The sequence below is a fragment of the Dipodomys ordii genome, unplaced genomic scaffold, assembly GCF_000151885.1.
Source record: "Dipodomys ordii isolate 6190 unplaced genomic scaffold, Dord_2.0 Scaffold1, whole genome shotgun sequence".
Lineage (NCBI taxonomy): Eukaryota > Metazoa > Chordata > Mammalia > Rodentia > Heteromyidae > Dipodomys > Dipodomys ordii.
In genome coordinates, this window is record NW_012267217.1 from 52222436 (window position 1) to 52236331 (window position 13896).

The 13896-nt window shown below is 51.8% G+C and overlaps 1 protein-coding gene across 1 annotated transcript in view; it reads left to right on the plus strand.

Moving 5' to 3' along the window:
- The window catches only part of Vil1 (villin 1), a 32217-nt gene that overhangs the window by 9424 nt on the left and 8897 nt on the right, over positions 1 to 13896 (plus strand). The window contains exons 2-15 of the mRNA XM_013012186.1: positions 740 to 825; positions 1309 to 1383; positions 3506 to 3702; positions 4823 to 4931; positions 5030 to 5140; positions 7293 to 7495; positions 7595 to 7673; positions 7792 to 7890; positions 8517 to 8670; positions 9582 to 9682; positions 9767 to 9904; positions 10462 to 10620; positions 12446 to 12625; positions 13211 to 13356. Coding sequence (XP_012867640.1) covers positions 751 to 825; positions 1309 to 1383; positions 3506 to 3702; positions 4823 to 4931; positions 5030 to 5140; positions 7293 to 7495; positions 7595 to 7673; positions 7792 to 7890; positions 8517 to 8670; positions 9582 to 9682; positions 9767 to 9904; positions 10462 to 10620; positions 12446 to 12625; positions 13211 to 13356 — 1826 coding nt within the window. The 5' untranslated portion in view covers positions 740 to 750. The remainder of the gene's footprint in view (positions 1 to 739; positions 826 to 1308; positions 1384 to 3505; positions 3703 to 4822; positions 4932 to 5029; positions 5141 to 7292; positions 7496 to 7594; positions 7674 to 7791; positions 7891 to 8516; positions 8671 to 9581; positions 9683 to 9766; positions 9905 to 10461; positions 10621 to 12445; positions 12626 to 13210; positions 13357 to 13896) is intronic.

Genomic DNA, 13896 nt, shown 5'->3' on the forward strand with positions numbered 1-13896 from the left:
TCGTGGGGCCTGAACTCTGGGCCTGGGCGCTGTCCCTCAGCTCTTCAGCTCAAGGCTAGCACTCTACCACTTGAGCCACAGCACCACTTCCGGCTTTTTCTTTTTGCTTATGTGGTACTGAGGAATTGAACCCAGGGCCTCATGCATGCAAGGCAAGCACTCTACCACTGAGTCACCTTCCCAGCCCTGCTGTGAAATTCTTATCTTTAATTAACCACCCAAATGCTGGAAGTGGATCTGTGGCTCAAGTAGTAGAGTGCCAACTTGAGCAAAAAACTTAAGATATAGCACCCAGACCCTGAGTTCAAGCTCCAGTGCTAACAGAGAGAGAGACACAGAGAGAGACAGAGAGAGAGAGAGAGATGAAAGGAAGAAAGAAAGAAAGGAAAAAAGAAAGAAAAAAGGAAAGAAAGAGAAAGAAAGAGAATTTGAGTGCTAGACTAAGGAGTGAGAGTTTTGATGAGCTAGGGAGACAAGGCAGGCACTTGAGTGAGAGTCACAATCACAGTAGAGTAGGAAGGCTAGAGACTGGCCCTTGGGCAATTCAGACCTCTAGTGGGGAGTCCACTCTCTACCTCTCTTCCTGCAGCTACCGAGTACCTCAGTACCTCTTTCAGGTACTGAGCCTGAAGCTTCAGGATGCTGTGGGGCGTTTGCAAGGGCTGAGCTGGAAGGGTAGCCTCTGATCCTGAGGGGTCTCCCAGCTCTTCAGTCCTGATTTCTCCACTCTTCTCCCCAGACTCATTCACCATGACCAAACTGAATGCCCAAGTCAAAGGCTCTCTGAACGTCACCACTCCGGGGATACAGATATGGAGGATCGAGGTGAGCCCTGCTGGGTGGGAGGAGGAGAGGAGGAGAAGGCTTGGCAGTGCCCCTGTCTCCTCCAGCCCTGCCCTGTGCGCTGCCTGGACCTGCCACCTGCCACCAGCTCCACCCTTCCTTCACTTCCGCTCCTCCTCCTTTGCTACATTTCTTCTTCCCTTTTCTCCACTTCGTCCACAAGCGCTCTCCACTTCCTTGTCCTCTTTCTCCTGTTCTCCTTTTCCTTCTCCCTCTCCCTATTCCCTCCTTTGGTTTCTGGGCCCTCTGCTTTTTGGGGTTCATTGGTTTTTGCAGTGCTGGGAATGGAACCCAGGGTATCACTCAGCAGCTCTCTACCACTGAGCTACACCCACGGTCCTGGTGTAGCCCTTTCCCCATGCACTCCTAGCCTGCTTCCCTTGGGTCTTCCCCCCCACCCCTTCTCAACTTTGGGGGGGGGGAGATGGTGATCCAGACAGTTCTCTGATATCTCTCTCTTCTCAGGCCATGCAGATGGTGCCTGTCCCTTCCAATACCTTTGGGAGCTTTTTTGATGGTGACTGCTACATACTCCTGGCTGTAAGTGGGTTGGGCACAGAGGGGGCGGAGTGGAGCAAAGCCCCCTGCAGGGTCAGGGAGGAAAGTGGAGACTGGGGGTGGTGGGGAGGTGGCTTTGCTGGGGACAGCATTTCTGGTGTGCTCAGATACTGGCCTGTGAGGCTTCACAAGGGTGAGAAACACACAGAAGATTCCCCTTCTAGCTGAGGCAGCAATCTTGGGGGGAGGGGGGAGGGGCGACGTACTCCGCTGGTACCATGTCCTCCTTACCTAAATCCACACGTCTAACCTTCTTAGTCAGCTTCTGACGAGTCACAGGCTTTACTTCAGGCTTTTTGGTGGTTAATTGGAGAAAAAAGTCTCTGCCTGGGCTGGCTTTGAAATCACAATCCCAGATCTTAGCCTTCCGAGTAGTTAGCACAATAGATATGAGTCACCAAGTCCAGCTTCTGATCACCTTCTTGGTTTTCACTGGTACCATCTGCATTATAAAAAGCATTTGGATTTTTAAAGAAATATTGGTGGGGCTGGGAAGGTGGCTCAGTGGTAGAGCGCTTGCCTTGCATGCCTGAGGCCCTGGGTTCGATTCCTTAGCACCCCATAAGCAAAAAGAAAAAAGCCAGAAGTGGCGCTGTGGCTCAAGTGGTAGAGCGCTGGCCTTGAGCTGAAGAGCTGAGGGACAACGCCCAGGCCCAGAGTTCAGGCCCCACGACCGGACCCAAAAAAAAAATTGGCTCACTAAAACAAAACAAAAAAACTTTTGTTCCAGTCCTGGGCCTGAACTCAGGGTCTGTCCCTCTCACTAGGCTTGTTTCACTCATAGCTGGTACTCTACCACTTGATCCACTCAGAGACCCTCAGATTTGTCTTCCTGGTTGGCCCCCAAACTCAATTCTCAGATCTCAGCCTCCTGAGTAGCTAGGATTATAGGTGTGAACCACTGGTGCCTGGTTTCACTTTCACTTTTTTTTTTTTTTGGCAGGGCTTGAACTCAGGGCCTGGGCGCTGTCCCTGAGCTCTTTTGCTCAAGGCTAGCATTCTACCACTTAAGCCACAACTCCATTACTGGCTTTTTGCTGTTTAATTGGAGATAAGAGTCTTATGGACTTTCTTGCAAGAGTGGCTTTGAACTATCATCCTTAGCTCCCACTCCTGAGTAACTAGGATTACAGGCATGAGCTACCACTGCCCAGCTCACTTTGAAAATTCAAATGCATTTACTTAGCAACTCTACTGTAAATGAAAAGGAATGTCATGTATCACAAAATAGAAAGTAGCTATATTTACATAATTGTTTCACTGGCAGTTGCCTTCTATATCCACAGAATACCCATGGAGTCAACCAACCAGAAGGCAAAAATATTTGGAAAAAATTGCGTTTGTGCTAAACATGTACACACTTTTCTTATCATCATTCTGTAAAAACCAGTGACTAGTTGCCTAGCATGTAACTTGTATTAAGTATTATGAATTATCTGAAAGTGATATAAAGCAGCCAGAATGCTGTGCTGTGCTTATGCACATATTTATGTAAATAGTAGGCCTTTTATTTGTCAGTAGGGCTTGAATTCAGGGTTTGGGTGCTGTCTCTGAGCTTTTATACTCAAAGCTAGGACTCTACTGTGTTGAGCCACAGCTCCACTTCTGGTTTTTGAGTGGTTCCTTGGAGATAAGAGTCATAGACTTTCCTTCCCAGGCTGGCTTTGAACCAAGATCCTCAGATCTCCGCCTCCTGAGTAGCTAGGAATTCAGGTGTGAGCCACCAGAGCCCACCAACTATGCCATTTTCATAAGGGAGTTGGGAATGGCAGAATTTGTTACTCACAGGGGTCTGATCTTCTATAGACAGAGAAAAATGCTTAGAGTATTTACACATCTGGTCATCTCAACTCCTCTGAAGAGTCACACACATCATTTTGAGAAACACTGCTGTCATCCATGCAGGCTCTACCAAGATGAGAGGAGCGAGACCCCAAGAAGGGACACTATCACCCTGCCCTTCATGTCAGAGTCAATGGCAAGGCAGGGCCACATCTTGGGGCCTTGTGTAACCATTGTGCTTCCCCTGTGCCAATCTTACCTTGGGGCTCTGTGTATGGGAGTCCAAGCCCACCTTAGGTACATAGTTACCCTGTCTCCCCAGATCCACAAGACCAGCACCAACCTGTCCTATGATATCCATTATTGGATCGGCCATGACTCATCCCAGGATGAGCAGGGGGCAGCCGCCATCTACACGACACAGATGGATGATTTCCTGAAAGGCCGAGCTGTCCAGCACCGGGAGGTCCAGGGGAATGAGAGTGAGACCTTCCGAAGCTACTTCAAGAAGGGCCTTGTGTATGACGGGGTGCTCTGTGGCCGGGATCGGAGGTGGGAATGGGAGGTGGGGGCTGAGCTGAAGGGGCAAGGACACTGGGATCTGCAGTGATGAGAAGACCTTGCGCCATGGGATGTGACATGGGCAGGAAAGGAAGCCTGCAGCTGTGGAGGCCGTGGAAAGAAATCACATGAACTGTGTGTGTGTGTGTGTGTGTGTGTGTGTGTGTGTGCAGGGAGTAGGGCTTGAATTCAGGGCCAGGCACTGCCCCTTAGCTTTTTTTTTTGCTGAAGGCTGGTGCTCTACCACTTGACCTACAGCTCCCCTTCCTGCTTTTTGGTAGTTAATTGGAAATAAAAGTCTCCTGGACTTTCATGCCCAGGTTGGCTTGGAGCTTCCATTCTCACACCTCAGCTTCCTGAGTCTCTAGGATTAGAGGTGTAAGCCACCAGCCCCTGGATCCAACTTTTCATTCCTATCCTTATTTTTGCTGTTGCCCTAACACTCATCCTGTCCTTTTGAATGTACCCTGGGTTGATCCAGGGACATTCTGAAGTCTTGTGGCTCTGGTCCTATGAAGTTCTGTATATCCAGAGGTTCAGAGGACGTTACCCACCCCACTCCGCTCACCTCCAGCAAACAGGGGAAATAACTGCTCCCTCTTCTCAGACTCCAGACTACTGAACTTTCTAGAAACATATGAAGCTTTGGTTTCCCCATAACAGTGCATGCTTTTGAACTGAGTTAATTACTCCTGACCTCTGAGTCAGGCAGGGAGCAGTCTAGTTAGCCACAGACTTTTTTTTTTGGTCGGTCTTGGGACTTGATATCTGGGCCTGGGCACTGTCCCTGAGCTCTTCAGCTCAAGGCTAGCGCTCTACCACTTTGAGCCAAAGCTCCACTTCCAGTTTTCTGGTGGTAAGAGTCTCACAGACTTTCCAGATCCTCAGATCTCAGCCTCTTGAGTAGCTAGTATTATACCCATGAGCCACCAGAGCCCACTAGCCATAGACTTCAATGCTTCCTTCTTCTCACCTTATCCCACCCAGGGCCTTCGGCAGCCCCAGTGGCACCGGGTTGCCTGGAGAGGCAGGGCTTAGAGCCCCTGACTTCCTTGGGTCAGCTCTCCTCTCTTCCCAGGATCAGGAAAGGGGGCGTGGCTTCTGGCATGAAGCATGTGGAGACCAATTCCAGTGATGTCCGGCGGCTGTTGCATGTCAAGGGCAAGAGGAATGTGGTGGCTGGAGAGGTGAGTATGCCCTGCCAGGATACTAGATGGAGGGCAGGGAGGGATGGCCAGAGATGGACAGGCCGTGCGCAGGGTCTAGACTTCTCCATGCTTCCTAGGTGGAGATGTCCTGGAAGAGTTTCAACCGAGGCGATGTTTTCCTGCTGGACCTGGGGAAGCTTATCATCCAGTGGAACGGACCGGAGAGCAATCGTATGGAGAGACTCAGGGTAACCTTTCCCGATCTTCAGTTCCCTGAAATCCCAACCTCACTTGCTCCTGCAGACTCAGCACTACTCCCAGTCCAACCCTTCTCTGGCTGGTCTCCATTCTCCCAGGCCCCTCTCCACTGACTGTTGGGGACAGGATAGTGTATGAAGAAGGATCTGTGTCTCCACATGCATGGAGATACTTGTGAGTTAGTGTGTATGCTTATGGCTAAATCCAAGGGAGGATTAGTGTATGGCGGACCCTCTCGCAGAGCCTAGGGATCTGGGAGTGAATGAAATAGACAGGGCCTCAACCTGGCCCTGGTCTCAGCTGGCCTTTGAGTGGTGGAGCCAGACAGGAAGAACAGAATAGGACAGGTGATTTGGGGAGGAGCTTAGTGCTAGGTATCCAGAGAAACTTCTAGAATGAAGGACAGCAGGGAGAGAAGGCCCTGGGACAGGAAGGAGGGGACTGGTGAGAGTGCCTGGCATAGCAGGAGAGTGCCAAGCAGGTATTGGGTCTCACGGGGCAGGTCATGTGACCAAAGGGCTGTATACGAGGGTTGTAGCTCAGTGCTCCCAGCCTTTGATGGTCATCTGGCCTCTGAGTGGAGAGGGGGCAAAGGAGAGGTCCAGGCCAGCAAGAGTCCCTGTGGCCATTATGGAGAAACAGAAGCGAGAGGTCCCAGGCAGGTAGAATCTGGACTTACTGCAGAGAGCATGTGAAGGGAGTTTGGAATGAAGCCAGCCCAGTGGAGGCTGATCCAGAATATTGAACTCCAGCGGCAGGGATTCCTGAGATAGAGAAGTTCTCAGGGAGGAAACAAGGCTGTTTGGGGCATCCTAAAATAGGGCTGTCTTCTGGGAAGCCGGAAAAATATCATGAGAGCCAAGAGCTGGGTTGGAGACAAGAGTATGCCTCTTGTGGCCAACACCAGGCTGTGGGACTCGAGATGGCCTGGCCATCTGGAGCACAGATGGAGGGGCCTGGGACTAAAAGGAGGGCGACTCACTCTGTGTGTGTGTGTGTGTGTGTGCGTGTGTAAGGGGGGGGAGAAGGAGAGAGAGAGAGACTGCGCACTAGTAGCTGCACGTGTAAATGTGTCTATAGATGAGCTTGTGTCATGCTGTGCTGGATGAATGTGTGTGTGTATGGATGTTTTCATACGAGTGTGCGTCTGTGTGTGGCTGTGGGTGTGTGGGTGTGTACTGTGTACATGTAAGCTTGCTGTGGGGCAGAGACTGAGTATAGCACTATGATCTTCAGTACTCTGTGTTTGTGCCAAGCTGTGAAGTCAAAGCACAAATTCTGAACAATGACAAAACTAAAGGCCCAGTGAGTGGGTTCTCCCCCCCCCCCAGCCTCCCCCCCCTCCCCCCTCCCCCCTCCTCTCCCCTCCCCCCCCCCCCCCCGGCACCCGCTGCCTTGCTCTCCCACACTGGCTTCCCACACTGGCTTCCCACTGGCTTCCCACTGGCTTCCCACTGGCTTCCCACTGGCTTTTTTGCACCCGCCCTGGCCATCACCCCTCTTGAGGGCCTTGGGTGAGCTGGGGCTCATAAAGAATTGGGATGGCAGAGCCAGCCTTTGTGGCTCACCTGAGGCCTTTTTTTTTTTTTTTTTGCTAGTCCTAGGGCTTGAACTCTAGGCTCCTTTTGCTCAAGTCTAGCATTCTACCACTTTGAGCCACAGTTCCACTTTGGGATTTTTCTGTGATTAATTGGAAATAAGAGTCTCCAGGACTCTCCTGCCTGGGCTGGCTGCAAACCATGATCCTCAGATCTCAGCTTCCTGAATAGCTAGGATTACAGGCGTGAGCCACTGTTGCCCAGCTCTGGGGCTGCCCTCCTCCTCCTCCTCCTTGTCCTCCTCATCCTCCTTGTCCTCATCCTCCTCATCGTTGTCCTCTTCATCCTCCTCCTTCTCCTCCTCTTCTAATTTTATAATGTTATTATAAAGGTGATGTACAGAGGGGTTACAGTTACATACTCAGGTAAAGAGTCCATTTCTTTTTGGACAGTGTCACCCCCTCCCTCATTCTCCCAGTTTTTTTTCCTTCCCATCCCCATCCCAAGTTGTAAAGTTCACTTTCAGCACAGTGTCCGGGAGTGCCTTTGCTGCCTCCATTCACCCTTTGTTCCTCCATTTCTGTGCCCTGGTGCCTTCTTGCAGGGCACGACCCTGGCCAAGGAGATCCGAGACCAGGAGCGGGGCGGGCGCACCTATGTGGGCATAGTGGATGGGGAGAGGGAGTCGGAATCTCCGGAGTTGATGGCGGTGATGAACCACGTGCTTGGCCAGCGGAAGGAGCTGAAGGCTGCAATTCCTGACTCGGTGGTGGAGCCGGCCCTCAAGGCTGCCCTCAAATTGTACCAGTGAGGACCGGGCTGGGAGCTTCCTGGGTGCTAAGGATGTCGGGGAGAGGGGGCAGGGGCCTGCCTGGCTGAGGGGCTGACCCTTGCTTTGTCCCACAGCGTGTCTGACTCAGAGGGAAAACTGGTGGTTAGGGAAGTCGCCACGCGGCCGCTTACACAGAACCTGCTGAGCCACGAGGTGAGAGCTAGAACATCCCGGCCACTTCTTCCCCACGCTGGGAAAAGTCCAGCGTGTCGGGACACGCCCATCTCACCACACCAAGAGGTCCACCTGGCTCTTTCTCTCCCCACTCTAGGACTGTTATATCCTGGACCAGGGGGGCCTGAAGATCTACGTGTGGAAGGGGAAGAATGCCAACGAACAGGAGAGGAAGGGAGCCATGAACCAGGCTCTGGTAGGGCCAGGGGTCTGGGAGGAGGGTCAGCAGCTGACAGCAGGGGCTCAGACTAGGGCACAGCACAGGTGGAGGTCTATGGAGAGAGGACCCGGGTCGGGGAGGGCTGGGGGCTATTCTCTAGCCTTTTTTTTGGGGGGGTTCTTTGTTCACCAGAATGTCAGCCACCAGGCAGCCCTCCCCAGGATGTAAGTTTTCACCTCCCCATGCTCCAGCTTGGTTTAAAGAAGGATCCTGGAGGCTGGCCTTCCTACAGAAGAGGGCTGGGTCAGCTTGGGGCCAGGGCCAAGTCAGAATCTGATGATGGGGCTCAGTGGCCAGTGTTAGATGGGGGGCAGGTTTGGGGTTGTGGTGGACACTGGACTAGGATTAGAAGCAAGGCATCGTCAAGTTAGAGGTCAAATTTGGTGTTGGAGTTGAGATCAGAGTCAGGTCTGGAGTCAGCAATAGACTTAAGGTGAATATGAGCCTAAGACCCCGCCGAGGCCAGCATTAGTTTTAAGGCAGTGTCAGGTTTCTACTTGAATTGTAGCTTAGGTTGGTAAGGGCCAGGCTTTGACTTGCACGGCGGGGGGGGGGGGGAGCAAAAGTGGGGATCTAGCCTCCACCACCCCTTTTCTTCCCAGAATTTCATCAAAGCCAAGCAGTACCCCGCCAGCACGCAGGTGGAGGTTCAAAATGACGGGGCTGAGTCAGCCGTCTTCCAGCAGCTCTTCCAGAAGTGGACAGTGCCCAACCGGACTTCAGGCCTGGGCAAAACCCACACTGTGGGCTCTATAGGTGAGGACGCACCAGAGCATTATAGGATCCCGGATTCAGGAGCCAGGCCAACAGACAACATGGCCTTCCACCTTCCTTCCTTGCTTTACCTCTTCCATATGCACTCTTCTGGCTCTGAGCTCCCCAGGGTAGGATGTGGATCCCAGGGAACACAGATCAACTGAAGTGTTGTCACAGAGCGGGAGTGACTTGCCTTTCATTCCCCACAAGGCTGGGCTTTTCTGGAAACCAACCAGGCAGTGTTTGCCGAGGGCAAGCTCCTTGCTGGGCGCTGGGGGAGGAGGAAAGGAGGGTGCACAGCTCCCATCCTGGAGGGGGCTGGGCCAAGTCAGTGCTTGAAGTCTGAACGCAGCAGGGTGGGTGGATGGTGTGGAGCAATAAAGCTAATGCCCGGCTCTTGTTTCTTTTTGTGGCCTCTCTGGGTAGCACTGATGAAGCAGGCATCTTAAAGGCAAGGAGGTGGAGATGAGATTCTGTATTATAGCTTTGCTATTTTCTGTGTGGCCTTGGGCAAGCACTGACCTTTATTTATTTTTGGTACTGGTAATGGATCTTGAACTCAGGGCCTAGACACTGTCTCTTAGCTTTTTCACTCCAGGCTGTCGCTCTACCACTTGAGCCACAGTTCTACTTCTGGCTTGTTGGTGATTCATTGGAGAGAAAAGCCTCAAATACTTCCCTGCCCAGGCTGGCTTTGAACCATGATTCTCAGTTACCAGTCTCCTGAGTAGTTAGGATTACAAGCATGAGCTGTCAATGCCTGGCTGCTACTAAACTTCCTTACTCTCACTTTCCTAACCATTTCTGCAAATGTCCTTACAATTCTAAGAATTGCAGCCACCACTCAGGGTTGTTGTGGAGACCTGGGGTATCTCAGCTAGTTGGTGTCATCATGCCCCTGTCCCCAACAGCCAAGGTGGAACAAGTCAAGTTTGATGCTACCTCCATGCACGTCCAGCCTCAGGTAGCAGCCCAGCAAAAGATGGTGGACGACGGGAGTGGAGAGGTGCAGGTGCGTGAGAGATGGAGGTCCATGCTGGGTGAGGGGATGGCAGAGCCCAGCCTGGAGCTCAGACCTGTCTGATACTGCTTTCAGGTATGGCGCATTGAAGATCTAGAACTGGTGCCTGTGGATTCCAAGTGGCTGGGCCACTTCTATGGCGGCGATTGCTACTTGCTGCTCTATACCTACCTCATTGGCGAGAAGCAGCACTACCTGCTCTACATCTGGCAGGTCAGGCTTTTGCTCTAGCTCACCTGAGTACCGCTGGCTTCCCCTCCCTTCCCCGTACCTCTGCTATCACCTTGAGCTGAATACTAGCCAGAGGCAGCACCTTCCATGCTGGGGGCATCTGGCGGTCAGGCTGGCTCCCAGTGCCTCCCAGTCCTTTCCCTTCAGCTCTGAGTCTCCCTTCCATTCCCAACACCAGTACATTCCTGCCACCTGCTCTGCCTGGGGATTGTGTGTCCGATGGAAGCGAGCAGGGGGTGAATTGTGTGTTCCCTGCGGGTGGACAAGTGAGGGAGGAGAGCAGGTTTGGGGTTGAGGTGGGTCAGGGCTGATCTGGGCTTGGGAAAGGATTGGGTGTGGAGCTGGAGTCAGATCTGCGGTGCGCTCCTTAGGCCTTGGCTGCGTGCAGGGTGGAGGTTTGATGGGGGAGGTTTGGGTTGTGTTCCCAGACAGAATGAAGAGATGGAGTGTTGCTGGGGCTGAGGCTGGGGTCAGAATCAGGAACCTGACCCTACCCCCACTCCCACCCCCACCCCCACCCCGCCTCCTTCCTTCCCCAGGGCAGCCAGGCCAGCCAGGATGAAATTGCAGCCTCGGCCTATCAAGCTGTCATCCTGGACCAGAAGTACAATGATGAGCCAGTCCAGATTCGGGTCCCAATGGGCAAGGAGCCACCCCACCTTATGTCCATCTTCAAGGGACGCATGGTGGTCTACCAGGTATGGCTGGCTGCTATAAGAAGGCAGGAGATGGGGAAGGGGTGCGGAGTGGGCACGGGGCTGGGCAAAGACCATTCCTCATGGTCTTTGGAAAAGATGTTTTGAGGCTCCATCATTGGTGTGAACCTGGTAACAGAAACAACCACTCAGGCTCTTTAAAAACATAACTAATGAGCTCTTACCATGTGCAAGTACTGTCTGCTTTCCACACCTATTGGCTCTTCTACCTGTTTAAACAGTAATCATCTATTTAATGGGCACCTTCTAAGTCCACAGGCGTTTGCAATTCTCTGAGTAAGGAGAGGTATGGCAGGCTGACACGGCTTAGTATCTCATGGGGAGAGGACAGTCACATGACTGTACCTGAGCAGGGAACTCAGCTAGGCGCATAGTGTGAGTAAATGTCAGGCATTAAAATTGAGTTTAGCTGGGCACGAGTGGCTCATGCCTATAATCATAAGAGGCTGAGACTTAAGGATCTTGGTTCAAAGCCAGCCCGGGGAGGAAAGATTGTAAGACTCTTCAGTTAACTACCACAAAGCCAGAAGTAGAGTTGTGGTTCAAGTGGGAGAGCACTAGCCTTGAGCAAAAAAGCTCAGAGGCAGCTTTCAGACCCTGGGTTCATACCTCAGGACTGGCAACAAAAAAAAAAAAAATTCATTTCAAAGGAGAAAAGAAATACTGTGTGTCTTTAGCTCTGTTTATCTTGAGGAAAGGGATTTAGTGAAGGTGTTGACATTTGGGACAGAGTTAAAGACTTTAGCAGAAGTAAGGGCTTGTCCTACAAGGGTAGAGCTAGGCTGAAGGCCGGGGGCGGGAAGGCTCTTTGGATCAGTGAGAAGCTTAGCCAAGCCAAACCTGAGGGTTTGGAGAAAGAAGAGAACCTGCAAGGGCTGGGAATGTGGCTGAGTGGTCAAAAGTCTGCCTAGCATGGATGAAGCCCTGGGTTTGGTTCCTCAGTACCACATAAATGGAAAAAGCCACATAAAACTGAAAAGGCACTGTAGTTTAAGTGGTAGAGTTCTGGCCTTGAGCAAAAGCAACTCAGGGACAGTGCCAAGCCCTGAGTTCAAGCCTCAGGACTGGCAAAAAAAAAAAAGAGAGAGAGAGAGAGAGAACCTGAAAAGGTAGTTGGCATCTCCATGATGCCCAGGAAGGAGGTGGCTTTTTGTCTATAAGCAATGGGGAGCCACAGAAAGTTTCTGTGCAGAAGATCAGGATCAAAGCCATTTGGGGGATAGTCTTGTGATGGTATTTTGGAGGACACGAAGGAGAGGGAGTAGATTCACCCCCCACCTTTCTGTTATTACTTGAATTCTCTTTTTTTTTTGGTTTGTTTGTTGGTACCTGTACTGGGGCTTGAACTCTGGGCTTAGATGCTATCCTTTAGTTTTGCTTTACCACTTTGACTTTTTAGTGGTTAATTGGAGATAAGAGTCTTACACACTTTCCTGTCCTGGCTGGCTTCAAATAACAAACCTCAGATCTCAACCTCCTGAAGTAGCTAGGATTACAGGCATGAGCCATTGGTGCCCAATGTATTGCTGTCTTTTTTTTTTTTTTTTGGTTGGTGGTATGGCCTGAACTCTGGGCCTGAGCACTGTTCCTCAGCTCCCAGCTCTTCAGCTCAAAGCTAGCACTCTACCACTTGAGCCATGGCACCACTTCTGGCCTTTTCTGCTTATGTGGTGCTGAGGAATGGAACCAGGGGCCTCATGCATGCAAGGCAAGCGCTCTACCACTGAGCCACCTTCCCAGCCCCATTTGTGTCTTCTTTACTAAGTCATCCCTGTTTCTTTCTCCTGCTTTTTCCCTACACTTGCAGGGAGGCACGTCCAGAGATAACAGCACGGAGCCCGTGCCCTCCACAAGGCTGTTCCAGGTCCGGGGAACAAGTACCAACAACACCAAAGCCTTCGAGGTCACAGCCCGAGCCACCTCCCTCAATTCCAATGACGTCTTTATCCTCAAGACTCCATCCTGTTGCTACCTGTGGTGTGGGAAGGTGTGCAGGGCCTCCAGGCTCTCTATCCCCAAGTGGGCCCCGGGAATTCCTTAGCCACAGAATGATCTGATTCAGGGTAGGACCTGGGCTGACCAGACCCCGCTCTCTGGGTCCCCAGACACCTTGGGGAGCCCAGGTTTTTTTTTCTCTCTCTCTGTGGCTCTAGTCTTTCTGTCTCGCTTCCAAGTTCACTCAGGTTCTCTGCCTCTATGTCAGAACAGTCTGTAGCGTTCCATTGCTCTCCAGGTGCCTTAGATGGCCCAGTGTTGCTTTGTCTTTGTGTCTTGGACTCTCGCATGCTCCATGTCTATCACTGTCTCTCCCTTTAATCTCTGTGTGAGGTCTCATGGGCTGCTGGCATCCTCCTCAGGTCCTCTGAATGGGATCTCTAGTCTCGCCTGCTCTGTCTCTGCCATGGCATGTCAAGGGTGGAAGAGAGGCTGGAGAATTGTCTCTGCAGTGGCTGTGGGCACAGGGAAGACCTCCTTAAAGACCCTGGAGCTCTGGGGCAGAATGTGACAGAAGGGGAGGGGAGGAGTGGCACTAGGGTGGTCTCCCCAACACAGACCACCCCACTCTTGTCAGGGCTGCAGTGGTGATGAGCGGGAGATGGCCAAGGTGGTTGCTGACACCATCTCCCGGACAGAAAAACAAGTGGTGGTGGAAGGGCAGGAGCCAGCCAACTTCTGGATGGCCCTGGGAGGGAAGGCACCCTACGCCAACACCAAGAGGTAACTATGATTGGGTCCTCTACTTCTAGCTTTTGATCTGATTGGACTGTACTACTTGCTACTCACCATGAGATGCCCAGGGCTCGGCAGAGGGATTTCGTCAGCAAGGCTGTTCATAGCCACAGGAGGCAGCTCAGAGAGCCACAGGGTTATTTGTCCTCAGGAAAAGGTGCCAGAACCCAGATCTTGTCCTTATGGGCTAACACAGTCATAAACCATCTTTCAAACCCTCTCTCTTTCTCAGTAGTTACTGGGGTTAGAACTTAGGGCCTCTTATTTGCTAGGCAAGTGCTCTCTCACTTAAATCATGCTTCTAGCCCTCAAATGGTTTTTCCAGAAGTTACTATGCACTGATGGCTCATGACTGTAATCCTAGCTACTAAGGAGGCTGAGATCTAAAGATCACAGTTCAAAACCAACCCAAGCAGAAAAGTCTGGGAGACAGTTATTTCTAATTAACTACCAAAAATCCAGGAGGGGTCCTGAGTTCAAGCCCGAGGGATTGTACAAAAAGAAGAGAGAGAGAGAGAGAGAGAGAGA